The sequence below is a fragment of the Vombatus ursinus genome, unplaced genomic scaffold (genome assembly GCF_900497805.2).
Source record: "Vombatus ursinus unplaced genomic scaffold, bare-nosed wombat genome assembly UNPS02014798.1, whole genome shotgun sequence".
Classification (NCBI taxonomy): domain Eukaryota; kingdom Metazoa; phylum Chordata; class Mammalia; order Diprotodontia; family Vombatidae; genus Vombatus; species Vombatus ursinus.
The window spans coordinates 8,945,829-8,970,850 of record NW_020954576.1 but is presented as its reverse complement, the minus strand read 5'-3'; the positions used below and the strand labels follow the sequence as shown (position 1 = coordinate 8,970,850).

The following is a 25,022-nucleotide window of genomic DNA, read 5'->3' as shown; positions in this document are numbered from 1 at the left end:
GGCTCTCACTGCTTCATGGAAAACATTCTATTCCTCCCTGATTGATTTACTAACTATGGGTGTCTCCTAAAGCTCTGTTCTGGGCCTCTTCTTTTAGCTGAATATTATCTTACTTGGGTTCAATTATCTCTCTGCAGATAATTCCCATCTCTATGTATCTAGCCCTAGTTTTTCCTTGATCCAGTCCTATATCACTAATTGCGCTTGGGACACCTTGAATTTGATGTCCTATAGACATCTCAAACTCACCAAGTCTAGAACACAACTCATTTATCTTTCTCCCCAACTTCTGTGTTATAAACCATCCTTCTAGTCACTCTGGCCCACTACGTTGGAGATGGGATTCACACTTTAACTTTTTGCTTCAAGGCCAGTGTATGTTTTACCGTATCTTACTGCAATTCTGGGTCAAACAATCCTAAAATTTTAATTTAAAGATGAAAATAAGGAAGATAACAGTCAGCATGGTTCAGTGGAGTGAATTCTGCCTTTGGTGTCAGGCAAGGAAGCTAGAGTCAGAGGACTTGGGTTCAAATCCTGCCTCTTTTGTTTACTATGTATTTGATCTTGGACAGGATGCTTAACCACACCAGACCTGAATTTCCTCATCTGTAAAATGAAGGGGTTAGATTAGATGGCCTCTAACTGTATAACCCTATAAAATCTATGATCTGTGAAATTACTAGATAACTTTGCTTATGTAAACATCCGTTTCTTGGTAATAAAGAATAAATTTTTCAGATTAGAAGTAAGCTTTGATGGTAGAAGTCTTAATTAAAAATTATAGGAATAAAAAAATCTTACTGATGACTTTTTCAGCATAAGAAATGAGAGATGAAATATTAATTTTAATTTTTGTCACTGCACAGGCATTATTTATGAGGCCTAATTTAAGAGCTGTTATATATAGTTACATAAATATGGAAATACACATTTAAAGAATGTTTGGTTGTAGGGATGTTCTTCAGTGTACTATGATCACACATCAGATTCTGTTGAGAGGAGCAGCTCAGTGCTACCTTCTTCAAACAGCTATGAATTTGATAGATGTGGTAAGTTCTTTACTTCTCCAGTATTTCAGTTAAAAAGTGTTTTAGAACTCAGTTATTACATCATGAATGAATAGATTTAAAAAAACAAGCAAATTGGCAAAGAACTCTTATTTTTGGAGCTCTTGTGGTTCTGAGTTTGAATTTTCCCTTAATTTCTTTTATATCCTTAAAGAAGGGATATGGTTGCCCATAGTGCAGTGGAAAAATCCAAAGAGAAGGGCTGATAGTAACTTGCTCCCTTGTTTATAGTTAAATTCAACATAGAGGCAAAACTACTTTAAAAAAAATGGAATTTTTTATTCACCTTTCTCCATCATTTAAAAGAGTATAGTCTCACCCAGGAGGAATAATAGGAAGACCTAGGAGAAAACTTTCTTTAATCATTTAACCTTCAAATGAACAAAGTTAATAGAAAAGAACAACACTCTGATTAAAAATGATGTTTGTAGGAACGATATCCTTAGTGAAGACTTTGGGTACGGTAGTTTATAAATGGTAACTTCATTTTTAAGGGAAATAGGTTTATAGAATAAACCCTACTACTCTATTTGCAGATATGTCGACTTTTTTCCTAAGAATATGTGACAATTTTTTATTATTTAGATTGAAATATGAAATTATATAATTTTAAAGAAATAAGTTTCCTACTTTTACAGTTAGTTAGGAGTGATGCTGTATTTTAAATTCTAATATACTTGATTTATTTTTAACAAAGTAATTTTGTTTTATTAAAACTGTTTTGATCCTTTTGGCTGAAGATTTTTCTTTCATATTTCTCCAGGAAAAGGTGTCATTTTCAGATGTCTCAAATTTCCTCATGTCCTTGAGACAAGAGGAATCGTTAGGCAGAGGTACTGCACTGTGGACAGAGGTAAGACTTGAAAATAATTGATTAGGTCTTTGTAATTGTATAAAAATTACTGTCTAGTAATTTTATTACTAGCCAGTTGTGAAATGTAATGATGGTTTTTCTAGTTATAAGCAGAACAGAACTCTTCCATTATTCATAGTCTTCCCTAAGTGGTTAAAATTGCAGATTATTATGGAGGAATAGGGGAGAAAATTTGGCAGAGAGGTATGGTTACAAGAAGAGGCAGTGGTGGTGTCTCTGGTAGATCTCTGGTTGGTTTCTGGTTACTTGGTTAGGTATAGCTTAGAGATGGTGGAGAATGTTAGACTCAAGGGAAGATGGAAATTGATGAGAGAAAACTTCTGGTAGGAAGACTCAGAGGGAATATAAATTTACTTAAATCAAAGGAAAGTCATCGATGATTGTTACTGTAGTTGAGGACTTTAGAAAGGGTGTTGAAGGGGAAAAGGAGCAACCTATGTAAGTGTCACCTGTAGGCTTAGAAATATAATTAAGTTAACTTGGGCTGTTTAGTAGTAGCTTTTTTATTCCGAGTTTTCTCTTTGCTATTTTAATTCAGTTGAACAAATATTTAAGTAGCTACTGTGTGCTAAGGATACAAAGTTAAACAAAACATAGATGCCACTCTCAAGGAGCTTACATTAGGAGTTTATAATCTAGTTACATGCCTTACAGAAATTGTGTGACATGTTTTGAACTTGTTGAATTAAACATGCCAAGTAATCATTTGGGAGAAAATGAGAGATCCATAGAACTGAAGAGAAAACAAACAGTTGAACAAAATATTCATGCAGAAGACAGTTTTGGAGGAGTTTTAAAAAGTTTTTTGGCACCTACCCCACTCTCATATTCAAAGAACAGTGGAACTTATTTGAAGACTGACTGTCCCAGGAGAACGAGCTGCATAAGATCCTTCTAGTTAGCTGTCTCTAGGATATAGTATAAATTCCACATTTCTTTCCAATTACAAATTCTTTGTTGAGTTCCTACTCTGTGTTGTGCCTTTTAATATGGAGGATACAAAAGCAGTGTTGAGGATGCTATAATTGAATTGGGGAAATGACCTAAGACATGAAACAGTTGTGGAGCACAGCAGGACAGTAATCAAGTGATAAATGGTATACGTAGACTATAAATGCAATGGGAATTAAGAGAAGAAGGGTCATTGATTTTAGGTTAGTAAACATTCTGGAGAAAATTGGGAATTGTTGGGAATTGTCGTTGAAGGGTGAGTAGAATTTGGGTATATAGAAAAGAAGGAGTAGCGTATTCTTAGTAGTATACCACAGTAGCCTGAGCAAGAGTGGGGCAGGAAGGAGTGAGCAGGATTTAAAAGGGGCAGTTGATTCAACTGGTTTTTCTTTGAGGACTGCCTTTAGGGGCATTTCAGATCCTGCCTCAGACACTTACCAGTCTTGTGACATTGAGCAAGGAAGTCTCAGCTTCAATTTCTATAAAATGGGGATAATAGCACCAGCCTTTCAGGGTTGCAGGATCAAATGAGGTAACATGAAAAGAACTCTGCAAACCTTAACATCCTGTGTAAATGCTAGCTGGTAAGGAGGAGACCAGAATATTGAAGGCCTTAAAAACTTGGACTCGAAGTTTAGACTTTATAAGGTAGCTAGTGGAAAGGCGCTGCTTAGTATGTGCTGATATACAGCAGAGGGGTCAGCTATGTGGCCTGTGGACCACATGTTGCCCACAAAAACACTCCCACATGTGGCCTAAACCAAACTAAAGCTCAATTGGGAAATATTAAACAAAATAAATAAAAATATAACCTATATAATAAAAATATAAATAGGTAATATTAATATGTGGCTTTCCAAGTCAGTATGTAGCTTGCAGCGATATACTTATGTATGGTTTAGTGGCCAGTGTTTCTGTTTGAGTTTGACCGCACTGGTATATAGAGTGGATTAGAAGAGTAGAGAGACAGGATTCAGAGAAAACATACAGTTCACAAGGACATTAAGTAATGACATGCCATTGAAACATGAATTGCTATAAATAGTAAATCAGATCCTGCCTGTGGAAGAGGGATAAAAATCTGCATAAACAATAATATGAGAGGTATAGAGTAATTTATTTATTAGGCTGACTAGTTTGGAGAGCATTGTGACTATTGAAAGACCCAGCTACTGGTTGATTCCATCATGTTATCTGCTGCCCAGAATGCGTTACCATAGCTTTATATGCCTTTCCTCAGAAGCTCCCCCAGACAGAATCGAGACCCTGGTTTTTCACTGCTGCAGATTTTGCTGATCAGTTCATTCTGCAGTGCCTCAAAAGCATTTCACTTTTTACTGACTCATTTACTCATTCATCAGTAGCAGCATCTGAATCATCATTTGTAGCGTTTTGCTGTACCAGTTCTGGATTGCCATCTAGTGATGAAAGCACACAGCTGCAGATTGTGCTTTGGGAATGAAAAAGGTGCTATTGTTACCATTGAGCTTTCAAATGTAATTTTTCAGGCATGCAAAATTCCCAAGAATCCACATAAATAAATTTTCAGTTGATTAAAATTTAGCTGTTAAAGGGCTAAAATTTTCCATGATGGATGGAAATATTTCAAAAATGCTTCTAATAATGCTTCTCTACTGTAAGAGTAGGTTGCTGATTCGTGGTCATCATTAAGAGCTCAGTTATTATATTGTTCTTTAATGTATTATACTGATATACTATCTTTTAATGCAGTGATGGCCTCAGGAGTCTGGAAATGTTTGCCTTACGTTAAATGGCCGAGACAATTTTTTTTTTAACTTTCTGGGACTTTAAAATTATTTTTCTGTTTATTCCTTCAGTGTGAGACTACCAGTTACTAATTCCTGATGTTAGTGTGCCCACTTATAATGGCATCCTTCATTCATTTGTACACTTTATTCTTTCTGATCTGTTGTTAGTGATCTGCTGTGTATGACAGCAGATACTGAATTTGTTAAAATTGGTAGAAAAATAAAAGCTTTGAATGAGTGCCAAATGTTCTCTCTTAGAAGTTCTCAAACTTACTTGGCCTACCACCCCCTTAAAAGAAAAATTACTCAGAGTGCCTCTGGCAATCTTTTTTAACCTTTTTTTTTGAAATTTACGCCATTCCAAAAAAAAAAAAAATTTTTTTTAAAGTGATGCATCTTAAATTTGATAATTTATTGTAAATTTGTATTTTTTCCTGCATTGAAATTTCGATGATGCATTATTGCATCATGTAATCTTATAGTATCGTATTGTAAACAAGTCGTTTCACACACATATTTCTTTTGAGGCATGCCGGACTTCCTGACAGTGTGCCACATGCTCGCCTGCCAGTACTTGCTTGTTAAGACTTGTAAGTGGACTGATCAGCTATAACTTGCATTTTGTATGTTTATTTGTAATCACCACAATGTAATCACCACAACTTTAACTCTGCTATACAGCAGGTGAAACACGTATGAACAGTTTTTCAAAAATTTCTTCTCTTCTTTCCTTATGCTTCCACCTCCCCCTTATTTTTATGCAATGCCCCCAATTGCACCTGAGGCCACTACTGCCCCCCTGGGTCATTACAACCCCCTCAGGGGATAGTATCATCCACTTTGGGAACCTTTGCTGCTAGAGATGAATTGCCTAAGTTTTGAGGTATCTGTTTTAGTTCTTCAGAGGGCTTTTTTTTTTTATTTCTTTTAATTATATTTTTTAATATAACCTTTTTTTTTTTTATAAGTTTTTAGCTACATCCCAGAGAGCTAAGGCTATAGAATAAGTAACCTTTGGATAAGTGAGGGGCAATTGTGTATGAATGAGGCTGATTATTGGTACATATTTAAGGAAATCACTTTAAAATTGTATTTATATTATCTGTGAAAACCTTTATTCTACAAAATACAGTAAAAACAAACAAATAAACAACTTCATACTTTTCCTTTGTCAAGTCAGGCTTAAGTTGGAAGGGTAGCCTTTACATGAAATTTTGGCTTGTAGTGGGTGCAAAATTAACATTATTTTTAAAAGGTCTACTTTGTACTTTTATCTTTACATTTAAGTATCTTTTCTTTGAAATAGTGGTTGTTAAAAATAGTTTTAAGATGTTATCTGAAACTTGGAAGAGATGGTCTGTAGAGTCTGATAGTCTGGTAGATCTTCTGAATTGTAGATAAATTCTACTTGAAACTGAAGAGACTTATTCACTGCCTCTTGTCCCACCCTGAGGTCTGGAATATTCTTGAGGAAGCAAGGGAAAAAACAGAGAGTGAATTCTGGAAGAACTTAGGGAAAGACAAAAAGCCAGGAAAATATAGGGCTGATTCTAGAGGAAAAAATGTAGAAGGCCTGAAAATATCAACAAAAGTGACTGAGGAGACCCTTGAGACCTTGTGAAATTTCTTTTTTTTGTGTTGTTTTTTTTCTGTCTATAGGGTTTTTGCAGCAAAGTTCTTTTAAAAAACATTGGAAGTTTTTTATTATATTAAGGGAATAGAAGAAAGGAAATTACATTCTCTTCCTTCAGAAGAACTAGCTATTGGGAGCCTAGGAAAAGAGGAGGGCAGTGGTAGCAATGAGAAAACAATTGAGGGTACCAGCAACTGTAGTCAGGACTTCTTGTTGGAAAAATGAGTTGGGGATATTATGTAGATACATTGTCAAAAGCAAATAATAAAATTGATATTAGATTAGTATTCATTTCCACAAGTTTTCTAAAAGGTGTTAAAGAAATAAGCATTACAATTTTAAAAAAGTAAATGTATTGGAATGTATTTGACAAACAGAGATGGTGGCCAAAGGCAACACCAGTTTACAATATAAACTTGTAAAATCTTTTGAAGGCTGATAGCATCTCAGAAAGAAAAGAGATAATGGACAGAAAGCTTAGCAAGAGATCTAACTAAGCAAATGATCCCGGGACACTTAAAGATGAAAATGGTAAGAGGGTAATAAATAGAAAAAAATAGAAAAGATCTGTAAAGATTACTGTAACAAAACTTTTAATCATCAGGGACAATGGCTCTATTATATTTGGACCCTAGGATTACAGTCTTGGATTTACATGTAGGGGAGTTAGAATTGGCACTAAAGAGAACAAAGATGGTGGGGAAAATAGCCAGATTGGATAGGTGTTTTTAGAAGACAATTGTGCTAGAGAAGAGATGGTTGTGAGAGTAGTGAGGGGTGGGTATGTGAGACATCAGAAGGAGATGAAGATACTTAAGGTGTGGAAAAAATCTTGAACCTTATTAACACCAAAAAAAAAAAAAAAGTGACAGCAAACAGGTACCAGCCTACTACCTCAAATCATTATGTGAGTAATCTATGTGCAAATGAAGGGCATTCTTCACAAGTGTTATTTAGCAGTGGGTCAGTTTTTCAGTGACTACAATGGTAGTTTTTCAAATGACTGAAAGAGAATAAATGATCTCATCTTTATCTTATCCAGTTATATAGAGGCAAAAATGTGATACAGTGGAAAGAACAGTGGGTTTAGAGTTAGAAGACCTGTGTATTAATTTTTGCTTTACAATCTTCTGCCTATATGACCTTGGACAAATCACTTCTCTGGAGTTCCCAAAAGCTTGTATGTATAAAGCACTTTAAGGTTTGCAGTTAATTATTGATGAGATAGATGATGTTCGGAATTGGGTTGTCTGGAAAGAGTTCAGGGGACAGAGGTTATTCTAGTCAAGAGAGCCTTATTGCCCCAAGAGCTTTGGGATAGTCCTTAGGAGCACAAGCAGTTTGAGAAAAGACTGACGCTTGCTTTCATACCTAAGTTTTGGTCACTTAGCCCCCTACGTGGGCAGTTAACCACAGGGAAGGATGTTAGGAAGGGGGAAGCAGGTGTGTTGGGTACTTCACAAAACAGTTCAGGGATATGGTCACAAAACAGGGAACTTAACTTGCAACATTCAAGGATGTGAGCACAAACCATAGGAATTACTCATGTACACAGATAATTACAAGATTTTTTTATTAACAGATGGAGCCCCCTGTTACTGGGCTGATTTAGATTTAGGCAAGGCTCTCGTTGCTGGGCAGAAGTCAGCCTCATCATTATCTCATTTGATCCTCACAGTAACTGTGGGAGGTGGGTGCTGTTATTATCATCCCCATTTTATAGATGAGAAAGCTAAGGCACAGAGGGATTAACACAGGGTAACATAGCTAGTAAGGATCTGAGGCTAGTAAGTATCTGATTTGAATTCAGTTCTTCTGACTCCAGGGTAGGTACTCTATCCACTGCTCTGCCCTCTGTGTACCTCAGTTTCTTCATCCATAAAATGAAGGATTCAATGATCTGGGTCTCTTACCTTATTGTGCTTATGTATTTTTTTTTATTATGAAAGATCATTTGATTCAGTAGAGCAAAATACTGCCTTAAAAGCCCTTTTGTAACAAAATCATTCACAATTACTTGAAAGACACAGCAACAATTATAACCTGATTCAGTGATGCTCTGATTAAAAAAATGAGATGTGATGGAAGAGGTCCAGTGCAGAGTCCCAGTTGAAGTGGGTTTCTCAATGGGTGGTAACATCTTCCAGATATACCTGTTGGTGAATGGCATATTGGTTGCATGAAACCATGAGATGTTGCAGAGCCTCCCGGAAGAGATCTGTAACTACTCAAAAAGCTTTAATCTGACCATCATCACAGGAAAAACCAAGTAGGTGAAGAATGTTTGTGGTTCAGATTATGACATGCATTAGATGTCCACAGACAGCCATATAGATCTTGTCTTTCATTATATGTATCTGGGATAGATGCAGCAGATGGAAAATTATTTCATAACATTTAACTACTTTGTACATATATAGTTATTTATTAACTTCATATTTATGCTGTGTATATTTTATGTGTACTTGGCTTCCCAATTAGGAAGCAAACTCATTTTAAGTAAGGAATCATTTAATTCTTTGTATGTGAATCTCCAGTGCTTGCTTGTCACATAGTCACCATTTAACAAATACTTATTGATGGCTTGATGGTTGTTAATAGTTTGGTGGTTAATAGGCTCTTATCAGAGATATTTGATTCCAAGATTTTTTTTTCCCTAATCAACAACTTCCTTTATTCTAGGTGTCTTGATTTTATTGGTGCAAAACTTTTCAATTTTTATATAATTATCCATTTTGTGGTTTAGTTTGAGACAACTAGTATTTATTAAGCACTTAATATGTGCAAAGCACTGTGCTAAGGTCTGATAATACAAATCCAAGCACAAAGAAAGACAGTCCCTGCCCTCACAGTGTTTATATTCTAAGATTTAAAAGGAAGCTGGAAAGGTTAGGGGTGGGAGAGACAGAGTACCTTATTAACTAGGTGGAAGCATTGTAGTGAAAGTCCTGGAGGAGAGTCTGGAGTGAGGTCTCTGGAGGATGGCTTTGTTGTTTTGTTAAGACGTTTCCCGCTAGTCTTATCTGTGAAAGATAACTGGTTCTCTTTTAATTGTTTTATTGTATGACATTTAATATTCAAGCTATGTATCCATTTTCAAGATTATTGAGGTTTATTTTTGAGATTATTTGAGATGTATACCAGTGAAGTCACAGATCTAGACTGAAGGCTATTCTGGTGGAGTACAAGCTCTGGCAGCCCCTGCGAGGCTGGGAAGGCTTTGAGGATGAACTATTTATCATTTGAGCATGAGTTGAGCTTAGTTCAGAGTGGCTCATCTCATCCCTAAGAGGCTGTCTGTAATGTTTGATAAATGTTTTTGGGTATAGCAACTCATTAATAATGCTTACTAAAGTTATGTAGAGGTTGTGATCTGCATTAATGGTCCCATATGAGTGACACCCCTGGTTCTTGGAGGCATTAAAGCCACTATGATTTCCTTGAGAGTGATCAGAGGGCATATTTTATCTGTCTGTTTACGTGAATATGACTATATGAAGTAATTAATATTTTTTTCCGTGTCTTAGCTCTGTGACTGGTTACGGGTTAATGAGAACTACTTTGGAGAAATCCCCAGCTGCATTGGCTTTTCTGGCAGGTGTTCCTTAAGGGTCTATGTACAGAGCCTGGTACAAGACTATATTAAGTCACCTACCATGGAAAGTAAGTTGGAAATGATTTTTTGTTCATAAGTGTAATGAAATATTTTCAGAGGTATTAAACTATCTCTGCAAGTGAAATCTGGGCTTAACACAGTTACTTGCTCATTGGTAGCAGTAACTTATTGTAGCTCAGTATGGAGGCCAAATGTCAGTACTAGACTGATCTTTGGATGGTTGCATCATGGCTTCCATCACTGCTACTGTCTGCATTTCCGAAAGGGCATTTTCTGAGAACTAGAAAGCAGTATATTATATGTATGTTCTTACCAGTCTGGCCATTTTTATAAATATATTCCTTAAATGTCTGTTAAAAGGAGCTCTCTTTTGCTTTTCATTGTGCGTGTTGAAGGATTTAAAAATGACAAATATATTTTATTACAAAAATGGATTTGAGAATAAACTATTTTTGGGTAATATCAAATTTTTTGGGGGTGGGGAGCTAGGCAGTGGGGTTAAGTGACTTGCGCAGGGTCACACAGCTAGTAAGTGTTACATGTCTGAGGCTGGATTTGAATGCGGGTCTTCCTGAATCCAGGGCTGGTGCTGTATCCACTGCGCCACCTACCTGCCCCAATTTTTTTATTTGTACAGAGTATCCCTTGTATATCTAAGTGTTAACAGTTTTATTGATAAACTTTAAAGTCATCATTTCTCTCTAATTCCTCTTGAGCTAACGTCCAGAAAAGAACAATTAGCAAAGTCATTAATTAGAATTAAATAAAGATGTTTAGCCTAAAAAAGGGAAGGGAGATTGCTAACTTCATATAACTTAGAAGGCTGTTGTTGTATGTAAGAAATATTTGGCTTGTTGGTATGTCTTCAGAAGTCATGACTAGGGCCAGTATGTTAGAAGGTACTGGGGAGAGCAGACATATCTTGGCATGAGATAAAGCACTTCCTAATAGTCAGAACTGTTCAGAAATGACATGAGCTGCCTCATGAGCTAACACGTCTTTCATTATTGGGAATTAAAACTTGGCCTGAATCCTCACTTGCCAGGGATGTTGTAGAGCAGGGGTCCTTCATCTTTTTTTGTGTCATGGACCCTTTGGCAGTCTGGTAAAATTTGTGCATTCCTTCTTCTCAGAATCATGTCTTTTAAATGCATAGACTAAAATACATAGGATTACAACGGAAAACAAATGTTAGTGAAAATAAAGATGTAATTTTTTTTACTCCACTCAAGTTTACATACCCCCTGAAATCTTTCCACAGATCTGTGAATCTCAGGTTAAGAGCTCCTGTTATAGAAAGAATTCATGCACAAGGTAGGGAGGAGATTAGTCTAGGTTGTCTCTAAGATTCCTTCCATCTTACAAGATTCAATGGATCCTATGTGCTTTCCTATTATCAAGACTATTTATTTGTTTTAAATAAGGTATTCTTTCATTAAGAGGATTACTCTATTAGTATTATGAATAAGTGATAATTTGCATGAATTTTACATTTTGATTTCTTACATTTTGTATTTGCCAGCACTGTCATAGACCAGGTTATAGTTTCATATATTGATATTTCCAATCAAAGACATATGGTCTTTGCTAACAGATGATTACCCTTTGTGAATAGTGCCATGCTTTCTTTCCTGCTGGAGTATTCGTCTGTTGTACAGTATTCCATGTGCTATGTAAGTTCTGTATATCCATTAACTTAGGAGATTGTTTTCTTTGGTCTTATAGTAAATGAATTTTAGTATGTGTTCTACTTAACATAGCTTAACCTAAATTTATGGGGATGCTATTACATTGTCTTGTAATGCATACCATACATTTTCAAATCTAATTAAATATGTAAAGTTAGTGTATGAGATTGCTGTTAGGAGCAAAGTTTGTTCCTTAAAAATTCAAGGAGCTGAGATCTTGATGTGTGACTAGTGACTTATGGCAGTTAACTTTCATAATTTAAATTCTTTTGCTGACTTGAAAGGGAAAGGGAACAAATGCCATCAGTGTAAGAACTAAGAGGCAGTATGGGGTGGTAAACAGAGAGCTGAGCTTAGAGCCAGGGAGACTTGGGTTCAAGTCCCACTTGACAGAATCCTGATTATGTGACATTGTGTGACCTGATTGTGTATAGTACCTGAACTCATCTAAGTGGTCTAAGCTCCAATGCTGTAAGTTGCTGGAAAGATGTTGACCTGCATTTGTAGAAGAAGTTTCCTCATTTGCTAATTCTCAGTACAAATGAAATGACAGCTGCAGTCCCTGTCTTCTATGTTTACAACTATACATGGGCCAGAACTTGAATGGTTTTGACCAAAATCTCTTGCAAAACTTGGGGAGTACAAAAATTAAATGTAGTGTTTTTCAAAGTAGGTTATATAGCTCAGAGAAGGGTTAAATTGAGGTTTTGAGAATGAAAAGATGTACTATTCTAAAGTTGATTTTTGGCTTGATAGAATTGTCAAGCTAAAGCATCACTATGCTAATTGTTGCATCTAAAATAACTTTTGTTCTGATTTCTCAAAGCGGCCAATGCAGAAAAGAGAAACTGTAAGTTAAGAACGTGTCTGTGTCGGGCAGTAAGTAACAGACCTTTTTTTTTTTTTTACACCAGACGTTTGCTATCTCTCATTTTTCTATTCTGAACTTATTGAACCACAAAAAAGACAACATTTCTATATGCAGAGTAGAACAAAAGAAAATTATGTGTGAAACTGTGACCCTCTATTACACACAGCTCACTTTGAAAATGTTTATCACAAATTCAACATGAGGAATGTACTTTTTTCCAGACTTGTTCTTGAGGGCAGTTAGTCACAATAACCCTAGAAAACTTATGTTCTGGTTCCTGCTACATAGGTCAAAAGCGATGCTGTTTTTGAAGATTCTCTTCTGGGACTCTACAAATAAACTGAAGAAGGTCTTTGACATCTACCTTCAATCATAGACTCAAACATAGAATACTCTGGAAATGAATAGATGTAAAGGTTTATCTGAGCTTAGATTAACTAGATATAGAGATCTTTTGTGGTTACTTTTGAGTAGCCTATATTTTACCAAATATAGTCAATGTATCAGACAGAACATTTTGGTCAAAGATCACATTATACTTAAAAAAGGATTGATAATCCAAAGAAATCGATTAACAGTGAAGTATACCTTATGGTAGCTATAAACCCAGTTGTTAAGGTTCTGTAATTAGACATAGTACATTTTTGTGTGATGTCTCTCAAGAGTTAAAAATCCTATTTTAGAGTGTTTTGGAACTTCCCTTATTCACTCCACATCCCCTTCCTCCCCAGAAGAAGTTTTAGAGTTTGAATTTTTGGTCTGACAGGCCCAATTATTCTTTTTCTTTAGGGAACATTATCAAGTGTTTAAGAATTTACTATTTCTGTAGTCTATTTAAAAATCTATTTCCAGCCAAAATACTGATTTTAGACTTACTGTTTAATCTCTAAAATATTTGGAACCCCCGTGTTTTTCAGGGATGGGACTAACATCTGTTCTACCTCCTTCATGAATTTTTCCTCATTCAGACCTAAAGTGGTAAAACAGAATTCAGGGCTCTAGGGGAACTTCAATATCTAGTCTTGACTCCTTTGTTTTACAGATGAGGGAATAGGCTGGGCTATTAAGTGCTTACATAAAGTTACCTTAGGTAATACTAGCCTCAGAACCAAATTTGCACCTAAATCCAGTGCTCTTTCCTTACATGAATGATGGGAAAAATGAAAATTTTTAAATTAAATACTTAAAGTGTTCCAAATGCTAGAGATACGTATAGAAAAGTGAGATGGCCCTTACCCTCGAGGAGCTTGTTCTAGTAGGGAGAGGCACTATCTATAGGAGGATTCATCTGCCGAACAGATAGATGGAAAGGTCCAGTGGTCCTGGCAAGACAGATGGTAATACCTTTTCTTTAATGTTATTTCCATTAATGAAATCATATCTGCTTCCAATGTTGAACCATTTGATGGTGCTATACTTCTTACTAAGTGTGATTTTATACTTTGTACCCCTTTCATCATTTTTATCACAGTCGCTCCTGTACCATAATTTACATATGTTCTTTCATTTGATATAACTGTGAGGTAAGTAATAGAAAGATTTTATAATCATTTTAATAGTTGAGAAAATGGAGACTCAGAGAGGTTAATTTATTTGTCTACCTCACTTGATAATAAAGTAAGTCATGGAGCTAGGGCTCAGACCCAAATTTGCTGACTCCCAAGTCCAGTGTTCTTTTCCCTAAACCATGTTACTTCTTTCACGTGCTTGTGTTCCAGACTACTTTATTTGCTGAACATATTTTATATTTCTTCTCTCCACACTTAAGTCATACTTTCTATACCTGGCTTCATGTAAGTCTTATCTATCCATCAGTTATCAATACAGATGTCACCTCCATGAAGCCTTCCCTGATGTTTGCTCTATCCAGAAGGGATCTGTGAAATTACATTGCATTACTTTTAACATTCATTCATCATTCATTTATTAAGTGCCTACTATGTGCAATGCACTATAATTAGTTATTGATATTACTTTTCCCTGTAAGCTGGATTGTAAGTTTCTTGAGGTTTAGTATTGTCTTAGTACTTTATGACTTTGACCAGCTCAGTGCCTTGCAAATAGATGTCTAGCAAATGGTTTTTGAATGAGTGATACTAGATTTTTAAAGTCAGTTTTTATTGATACTTGTTTTTAATATCACCTAGATTTCTCCCTGCATCCTTTCTCTTCTGTTCCCAGAGAATCATTCTTTCTAAGAAATGATATTTTTAGAGGAATAAGAGGGGAAAAAAATCAGGAAAACCAATTAATACATCAACAAAAATCTGACGTTATATGCAGTGTTCTATACTCATGGACCCCCATAGCTTTGTGGAGGAGTGGAGGAGGTATCTTCTCATCTCTCTTTTGGGGCCATGATTATTCTTTATTTTTCACAATATTAATTTTTCATTGTTTTGTGGTGATTCTTTTCATTTACATTGTTGAAGTTGTGTATATTGGTTTTTTTTTAGCTCTGCTTACTTTGTTTTAATTCATATAAATCTTTCCTTATTTCCCTTTACTAATTATGTTCATTTTTTATAGTCAAAAAGCATTTATTATACATCTACTATGTGCCAGGTATTATTATAAGTTCTGGAAGTACAAAGAAAGGCTTCTCCCTTCTCCCCCTCAAAAAAACCCCCAAAACCCCAACAACAAAGTATAGTTCCTGCCCTTAAGGAACTCACAGTCTAATGGAAGAGATAACATGCTATGTTTAATTCCAAATTACTTCCCAGAATTGTTGTGTTAATTGTAAGTTTTCAATTAACACTTGGAGGGCAGAGACTGTCTTACTTTACACTTGTGCTAAGTGTAACAGGTATGAAATATAACAGGTGTAACATGTATGAAATATTTTTAGTTGAATTATATGCTAACAATTTATAGTCTTGTATGTATTTGGTATATTTAGGAGATTTACTTGGATAGTTTATTCAAATTCTTTTAAAAATAAACTGTCATAATGGAAATTTTGCTATATTTGATTTCAATTACCTTTAATTCTTTACTAGTTTTACATTACTATTACCTAATACTATGGTACTTATTGTTTATGAAAAATTGTCATATGAGAGAAGTCAGTAGGTTAACCAAAGAACCTAGTAGTAATTGATTCACATATGAACTTGATTCTAAGGCTTTACAAGCTTTAAATATTATTGTTCAAGCAGGAGGAAATTGCTTTATGCCTGATTGGTATGAAGCTAAACTTGTTGCCATGATGATCCTGCTTGCTGCAGATGTGGAGGAAATGAAAAATAAATATAGGTAAGTATGTTACTTTAAAAAGAAAGCTAATCAGATGTGTGTTTCCATTCAGATGATTGGATGCTGGGATTTACTCATTAGGTTTGCTGATGGCATCATGGGTGGGATGACTAGCATCTTGGTCTGCCTATTAAGAAAATGCTCAAAAATAGTCAAAGTGATTTTGAAGAATAGCAAATTAGTCAATTTATGGAAGAGGAAAAGCTGTGTCCCGAAACAGCTGATTTTGTATGATAAGGGCTGAAAACTCATTATACTTTGTATACCAAGTACAGAATTACTGTCTGCAAATTCCCAAAGTTAATATCACAGTTTAAATTTCCTGAAATTTTCCCCTCCTGAAAATTTTGTATTTTTAAAAAATTTTTGGCCCTTATACAATTAGGATTATCTTGTAATGTACCTATGTTGTGGTGAATATGAACAGACCAAACTATATTGCTTTGAAATTGCAAAGTTTCTTTGTTCATGGTGACTCTATAAAGCAGGGGCTGGAAAACTATGGCCTGTGGGCCAAACCAGGCCACGCATTAGAAATGGTTTTTACATTTTAAAATATAGTTGTATTTAAAAATGTAGAAATAAAGGTGTATTTTAAAATATAAAAATCATTCTTAGCTAATGGGCCATGCAGAAGCAGGTGGAAGATTGAAGTTTGCTAGCCTGTGGTATAAATACAATTCTATATTGGTTAAATTTTTTTTGCTAGAAGAGGTTTGAGTTAGAAAATATTTAATGTGTTTGCAGCCCCTGATCCATGGTGTTATTTTGACTAAAATGTTTGTAAACTCGGAAGTGCAATGCAAATTTAAATTTTTATGATTGTTTTATTATTGGCCATAGGTACTTTTGAGAAATAATGAAGTAAATGTTTTTTAGCTGCTTTGTTCTCAGATTTTGTTTAACATATCTAATTTATCAGCATTCTAGCTACCAAAAGTTTTCTTTATAGGAAAAAAGTAATATAAAACTGAAACTTTTTATTTTTTCAAATAAAACTAGCTGTAGGGTTTCTTTTGTATTTATACTTATTTGGCAATTTGGAAATGAGTATAGGCTATCTGTACCTGTGCTTTCCTTCTATAGTAAATATTATTAAACTCAGGGGAAAAAGTGTGACTAAAATGGGCAGTTAGGAAGACCAGAGTTGAAGATCTGGCCACATGTGAAGCACACATTCATAAATTAAATTCTGAGGCTAATTTGTAACATAGATTAATATTTAGCAGTTTTAGGGAGGCAGTTTCCTAAGTTGTAGGTTGAATGGGATTTGTTTTAGCTTAAAACATTTATTTTGTGGTTTTGTTTTTAATGTATAGTGAAAGGAAGAAAACACAGAATGAATTAAAGGTTGTCTTGCATCCTCTTATGGATGTCCTCATGAAGCTTGGAACGAATGCTTACATACCCTTGCTGAAAACTGACAAATGCTTACAGTTGTTACTGAAGTTATTACAAACTTGTTCATTGAAAGGTTCCCTAACACACGATGGTAAGTGATGTATTCTGTTAGTTTTGTGCTTGGGCTGTTTATCATTTGGGTTTGGATTGAAGGGAAGAGGGGAAATAGAAATGACTATCTTTACATATTTTAGTATTTGATTTTATGAGAATACATAATTCATCAGTGTGGGGAAACATACCCATAACTAAATAGGTAAGTTTTAGATGCCTAAATGGGGAAAACAAACAAAAAAAGGAAGAAGCATTTGTGAAGCATTTGCTGTGTTGTGCACTGTGCTAAACATGGGGGATTCAAAAACAAGTAGGATACTTCTGCCCTTCTGGAGCTTACATTCTGGTAGGGAAGATGACACATAAAGTAGAGCTGGGGTTGGGAATGGCCAAGAATGATGGGGTGGGGGCAGGTAGGTGGTGCAGTAGAGCACTGGCCCTGGAGTCAGGAGGACCTGAGTTCAAATACTACCTCAGACCGGATACTTGACACTAACTAGCTGTGTGACCCTGTGCAAGTCACTTAACCCTAATTGCCTCAACAAAAAAAAAAAAAATAGTGGGGTAGCTTTGTTCCAGACAAGATAAGAGGAAAGCTTCCTTAGCAGAGCCCACAGACCCAAGGGCAGAGCTGAGTTTAGGTGGGAGCCTGAGGAAGTCCAGAGTACAAGTGGCATGTTTGGGAAAAAAATATGAGTTACATAGATGCTATGCCTCACCCAGTGTCACACAGCTACCAGGTGTCTGAGGTATGATTTGAAGCCAGGTTTCCTTCCTTGTATCTCCTTGTTTTTTAGCTAGGGAAAATTTGGTAGATCTGTGATTCCTTTTCCAGATAATTGAAATATCATTACAATTTACAAAATTGTTAAGCAATGTCTACTTGTTTATGAGATGGTACTAGGTGTTATTCAAAACAAATTAAAACCAGTTAATGTTATATTTTGTTTTTATAGCTGTTGGTATAAATTTAAACAGACATGATCCATAGAGGAGGTGGTGGCGGTGGTTGTAATTTTTTTTCCAATAATTATATAATTTAATAGATTACAGTGATAAATCACATACAAAGTTCTATAGATATAATTTAAACATTAAATACATGCACGAATTAAGGCATTATTCACACTGTTCATAAACAATGGGGAAATTTTTTTTGTATTTATTTTCTTTCTTTCTTTCTCCTCAGTTACATGTAAAAACAATTTTTAACACTCGTTTTTAAAACTTTCAGTTCCAAATTCTATCCCTTCCTCACCATCCCCTCTCCTCTCCCCCCTCCCGCCATTGAGAAGGCAAGCAATTCGATATAGGTTATACATATTCAGTCATGCAAAACATTTCCATAATAGTCATGTTGTGAAAGAAAACATAGACCAAAAAAAAAAAACCTCAAGAAAAATAAAGTTAAAATATATGCTTCAATCTATATTCAGACACCATCAGTTTTTCTCTGGGGATGGATAACATTTTTCATAATAAGTCCTTCAGAATTGTCTTGGATCATTGTATTGCTGAGAATAGCTAAGTCATTCACAGCTGATCATCTTATAATATTGCTGGTACTTTGTACACAGCATCAGCTCGTGTAAGTCTTTCCAAGTTTTTCTGCAAGCATCCTGCTCATCATTTCTTATAGCACAATAGTATTCCATCATAATCACATACCACAATTTGTTCAGCCATTCCTCAATTGATGGACATCGCCTCAATTTCCAATTCTTTGCCACCAGAAAAAAGCTACTATAAATATTTTTGTACATATAGGTCTTTTTCCTTTTTGTTTTTTATCTCTTTTGGGATACAGACCTAGTAGTGGCACTGCTAGATTAAAGGGTATGCAAGGTTTTATAGCCCTTTGGGCATAGTTCCAAATTGCCCTATAGAGTGGTTGAATCAGTCCACTACTGCACCAACAGTGCATTAATATCTCATTTTTGCCACATCCCCTTCAACATTTCTCATTTTCCTTTTCGGCTGTATTAGTCAATCTAGTAGGTCTGAGGTAGTACCTCAGAATTATCTTAATTTGCATTTCTTTCATCAGTAGTGAGTTAGAGCATTTTTTCATGTGGCTATAGATAGCTTTGATTATTTCATCTGATAACTGTTCATATCTTTTGATCATTTATCAATTGGGGAATGTTTCTCATTTTTGTAAATTTGACTCAGTTCTCTATATATTTGAGAAATAAAGTCTTTATCAGAGAAACTTGGTTCAAAATTTTTTTCACAGTATAGCTAACTGTATTTCTGTCCATCCTATTCCCTCCCACCCCTGCTACATTTATTCTATTCTCTCCTTTCACCCTGTCTTCAAAAGTGATTTGTTTCTGACTGCCGCCTCCCCAGTCAGCCCTACCTTCTATCACTCCCTCCCCTTCTTTAATCCCCTTCCCCTCCTGCTTTTCTGTAGGGTAAGATAGATTTCTATACTCAATTGATGTGTGTATGTTATTCCCTCTTTGAGCCAGTTCTGATGAGAGTAAGGTTCATTCATTCCCCTGCACCTCTCCCTCTTCCCCACTATTGTAAAAGCTTTTTCTTGCCTCTCTTATGTGAGATAATTTATCCCATTCTACCTCTCCCTTTCCATTTCTCCCTATACATTCCCTCTCACCCCTTAATCCCATTTTTTTTAGATTATCATCCCTTCATATTCAACTCACACCTGTTCCTTCTGTCTATATATACTCCTTCTAACTGCCTTAATAATGAAGAAGTTCTTATGAGTTAGAAGTATCATCAGGAAATTGTTTTTCTTGGAGTAATGAAAAGAGAAGGTCATAAGAGTCACTTTCCCAGACAGTATTGTGAGTGAGGCAAACTATAATTTGATAACAAAAAATAGCTTATTAAATACATACGATAAAAGTGTGCAATAGGAACAGGCAGACTGTGTTCTACAGTAGACCACATCATCTCAGTCACTCAGTTGACTCAAGGGTTCAGAGAATGTAAAATCCTCCTTTGCTCATTGTTTGCTAACTATAAAAAAAAAAAAATTAGATTTGGTAAAAATACAAAAAAAGCCCCCCTATGGCTCTTTTCCAACAAGGTTTCTCCCATGCATATGTTAAAATCCTAATACATTCTTTGAAAGATGGAACAACAGAGATAGCTTTGTTTGAAATGAAGATGTATGCTTACCAAAGGTGTTTTCTGCTGTCATGGATGATGTACAGCATGGAGTCCAGATGAAAGCAGGACTCCCTGTAGCTGGTGAGTTGTCAAGGTGCTTTTGTTTGTGGATGATGTGCTAATTGCATCAGAACCTGGAATGTTGAAGAGAACCCTGTCACTCAGAAGAATTTGGCCTAGTGATCCCCAAGGAAAAGTCAAATAGATAATGATTTAGTATAGCCTTTTATCCACACTGTTTCAGGCAATTGGATGGACAGCCTACGTTCACAGTGCATTCTTCAGTCACTCATATACTCGATCTTGGACAAATGCTGCAGATGGACAGTGAAGTGACTCAAAACTGAATAGGAACAGAGTAGATTGCACTACTAATTGGTAAATTGCACAGTGCTTATCATAACCCCAAGCTTCTGCCTGAAACTTTTAAATATTAGCATTCTTCTGCCATAGTTTCCAAAGAATCAGAATTGCAAATCATTTAAAGGGCAGTAGACAGATTCATGGAAGCTGTGGGTAGGTTGTGGCATGTTGCCAACAAAATACTATGCACAAGAAGTGGTACAAAGATATCATCAAAGGTGCATGTAGGGGCAGCTGGGTGGCACAGTGGATAGAGCACCAGCTTTGGAGTTAGGAGGACCTGAGTTCAAATCCAGCATCAGACATTTGACACTTACTAGCTGTGTGACCCTAGGCAAGTTACTTAACCCCAATTACCTCACCAAAAAACAAAACAAACAAAAAACAAAAGCACATGATTTGAAAACGACATGTGTGGCCATGTATTAAGAGGAAAGGATAACAGATGAATAACAGATGGATATCCTATATGCTCTAATGGTTTCCATGTGATGTTTAAAGATCTAGTGGATAGCCCCCAGTATGTTAGGTGGACCCCTGAAGAGAATTTATGAGTAACATTATAAAGACATGTGTTGCATAGGATGAGAAAGCACAGGTAGATTCAGTTTTCATTATAGGAGGGAATTAGATTATTTGGATGCGTTGATTGGATCACAGATCTGTTCAAGTAATGGAATGATAATAGCTTCTGTTTATATTTTGGCTTATATTTATCTTATTTAATTCTTACACAACTCTATCATGTTAGTGATCTTTAGTTGACAGATGAAGAAAATGACAGGTTAAAAGTGATTTGTTCATATTATACAGCTTATAAATGGCAGAGTGGGAACTTTAAAGGCCTGCTTCAAGTCACCAGTATACTCAGTCATGGTCATCTTTGGTGAGGCTCTCAAAATACTTTAAATATTTAAGTACAGTAATTCACCTGTGATCTACTTTGTCTCTTGACCTTTCTGGAGACACTAATGAAATTGGAGGTAGAAGAATCAAGAGTCATAGGAAAGAGAGGTGAGTGTGGTACCATAGTTGGTTACTTATTTCTAATTCAATTTAATTTGGAACATTAAAAAATTTAATAGATACTGGAGTGGTTTGCCTTTTCCTTCTCTAGGGTATTTCTTTTTTTTTTTTAACAGATGAGGAACTGAGGCAAATAGGGGTTGTGACCTTATGTAACACAAAATAGAATGTGGAAGATAGTAAAAAGGTCCGAGGGATATGGGAGCTCAGATGAGATAGAGATTACTTCTGCTTAAAGATATTGAGAAAGAGTACATGAAGATAGCATTTGAAATGGATCTTGAAGGATGGGTTGGAACTCAGTGGATGAAAGTCAAGAGGTAGTGTCAAGGGAACCGCATAAGAAAGGAACAAAGATAGGAAAGTATGGAACTTAGAGTTCGTACAATGATTTATAGAACATGATTCCTAGAGATAGAATGGCTGTTAGAGATATTCTAGTTCCACTCTTTCATTCTATAGGTAAGGTTATTGAGGCCCAGAGAGAGGTTAAGTGATTTGTTCATAGCTGCACAATGTGGAGGCAGAACAGGGATTAGAACTGCATCTTTTGAGTTCACACCAGTGCTCCTACTTGTATACCTTACTGTTTTTGGGATCCCACAACATATTTTTGGGGATGGCAAATACTGTGAATGGTTCCTTATCTCTGCCAAAATCAGTCTTCCTAAAGCACAGTCTGACCTTGTCATTGTCCTATTCAAGGGGTTTTAGTGGCTCCCTGTGGGATCAAATTAAAAATCCTTAGGTCATCATTTAAAATCTGGCTCTGGTTACTTTTCCAGACTAATTTTTTATCGGTGTCCTTAATTCTTTGCTTCAGTCAAGCCTGAATCTGCCTGTCTTCAGATTCCATCTTTACTACTCATAGTTCTGCCTTCTAGGGCCATGTTGAAGGCTAATCTCACATTCATATGAAAGCCCTTCAAATACTGGAAGGTGACTGTCATGTTCTTTTAAGTCCCTCTTATTCTGTTGATTACTATTTTCCTCATTATTCTGGTTTTTCTAAATGCCTGCTGGCTTTTCAATGTTATTTCTAAAAAGTTATTCCTAGAACTAAACACAGTGCCTCAGATATAATTTGACTAGGGCAGAATTCAGGAGGACTGTCACCCCACTTGTTCTGGACACTACCTTTAAATGCAGCCTATGATAATATTAGATTTTTTTGACTGCCACAGAACATTGTTGATTCATTTTCAGTTCACAGCCTTCTAGAACATTGAGATCTTTTTTTTTTTTTTTTGGCAAACAGTATTTTATTTCATATATGTGTGTGTGTGTGTGTGTATATATATATATATATATATAAAATTTTTTTCTAGTTTTCAACATTCAATTCCATAAAATTTTGAGTTCCAAATTTTCTCCCCATCTCTCCCCTCCTCCCACCCCAAGATGGCATGCAATTTGATAGAGGCTCTATATATACATTCATATTGAACCTATTTTCACATTAGTCATATTGTAAAGAAGAATTAGAACCAATGGGAGAAACCACGAGAAAGAAGAAACAAACAAAAAAAGAGAAAGAAAGACCAAATAATATGCTGCATTCAGACTCCATAGTTTTTTTTCTGGATGTGGACAGCATTTTCCATCATGAGTCCTTTGGAGTTGCCTTGGATCCTTGAATTGCTAAGAAGAGATGTCAAAGTTAGTCATTGCACATTGTGGCTGTTACTATGTACAAGGTTCTGTTGGTTCTGCTCACTTCACTCAGCATCAGTTCATGTAAGTTTGGGTTTTTCTGAAGTCTGCCTGCTTATCATTTCTTATAGCACAATAATATTCCATTGCATTCATATGCCACAACTTGTTCAGCCATTTTGCAACTGATGGGCATCCCCTTGATATCCAATTCTTTGCCACCACAAAAAGAGCTGCTATAAGTATTTTTGTACATGTGGGTCCTTTTCCCATTTGTATGATCTCTTTGGGATACAGACCTAGGAGAGGTATTGCTGGGTCAAAGGGTATGTCCAGTTTTATAGCCCTTTGGGGATAGTTCCAAATTGCCCCCCAGAATGGTTGGATCAGTTCACAACTCCACCAACAATGGACGTTGAGATCTTTTTCACAGAAGTGGTTGTCTAGCTGTGCCACACTCCCATCCAGTATTTGTGAAGTTGATTTTTTGAAACCATGTATAGAGTTTTACATTTGTTTGTTTCAGTTGTGTCCAACTCTTTGTGATCCCATTTGGAATTTTCTTGGCAAAGATATTGGAGTGGTTTGCCATTTCATTCTCCAGTTCATATTTCAGATGAAGAAACTAAGGCAAACAGGGTTGAGGCCAAATTTGAACTCAGATCTTCCTGGTTTAGACCTGACACTATATCCACTGTACCGCCTAGCTTCCCGAGTTTTACATTATTGGTTTTTAATTTAATTTCAGTTGATTTGGCCCAAGGTTTGATATATTTTGATTCTGATTGTCATTTAGCATGTTAGTGATGTCTCTGAGCTTTTTGTCGTCTGCCACTTTGACAAACCTGCCTGTTGTCAAATGACTGATAAAAATGCTGAACAGAACAGGGCTATGGACAGGTCATTATAGACCTCTCCAATTGGCATCTGCTTATTAATGACTGCTCTTTAGGATTGATTATTCAACCAATTCTGAATATACTTTACTGTAGTGAGGTATATTTAGACTATGGCTCTTTGTCTTGTCTCTAAGAATAGCATTAGACTGTCACTTGCTTTTGCTTTGCTTATCTAGGTATGTTGTATTTCTGTTACTTCCATAATCCCTCCTGTTTAGTCACCTTGTCAAAAGTGAAAACTCAGTACAGTAAGGACTTTTAGGAATCACTGATTCCAGTTCTAAATGCTTTCAGTGATTCCTTTAGTAATGGGCTCTGGAATTTTGACAAGCTCACTAGCCTATAATTTAAAGATTACTTTTTTTTTTAAAGGGATAACTCATTCCTTTCTCTATCAGCTCTACTCATTTTTCATAATCTTTCAGAGATCACTAATGGTAGGTCAGCAATCGTGTCTGCCAGGTCTTCAAGTATTCTAGAATATAACTTAGCTTGGCCTTGATTTATCTGGGACATAGGTTATAAATCATAGGTCCAGAGCTAGAAGGCACTTGTAAAAAAAAGTCATCTCGTCCAGCTCTCTTATTTTACAAGTGAAGAAACTTAGGCCTGGAGAGGTTAAATGACTTACCTGAGGTCATGTAGATGGTAAGTGGCAGAACTGAATTGGACTGATCCAAATCCAACTCTTCCATGACTCTGTGCTGTGCTCTCTTATTCTCTCCCTACTAATCTTGGGTTTTCACTCCATATAA

At 35.8% G+C, this 25,022-nt stretch overlaps 1 protein-coding gene across 6 annotated transcripts in view; it reads left to right on the top strand.

Moving 5' to 3' along the window:
• The window catches only part of LOC114049576 (probable methyltransferase TARBP1), a 90,676-nt gene that overhangs the window by 13,853 nt on the left and 51,801 nt on the right, over positions 1-25,022 (top strand). For 2 of the 6 annotated variants that reach the window (XM_027870824.1, XM_027870828.1), the window contains exons 8-13: positions 956-1,052; positions 1,834-1,923; positions 9,825-9,960; positions 12,428-12,451; positions 15,631-15,730; positions 17,050-17,222. In XM_027870824.1, the coding sequence (XP_027726625.1) occupies positions 956-1,052; positions 1,834-1,923; positions 9,825-9,960; positions 12,428-12,451; positions 15,631-15,730; positions 17,050-17,222 (620 nt within the window). The remainder of the gene's footprint in view (positions 1-955; positions 1,053-1,833; positions 1,924-9,824; positions 9,961-12,427; positions 12,452-15,630; positions 15,731-17,049; positions 17,223-25,022) is intronic. The other 4 variants (XM_027870826.1, XM_027870830.1, XM_027870825.1 and 1 more) reach the window with 2 other exon arrangements.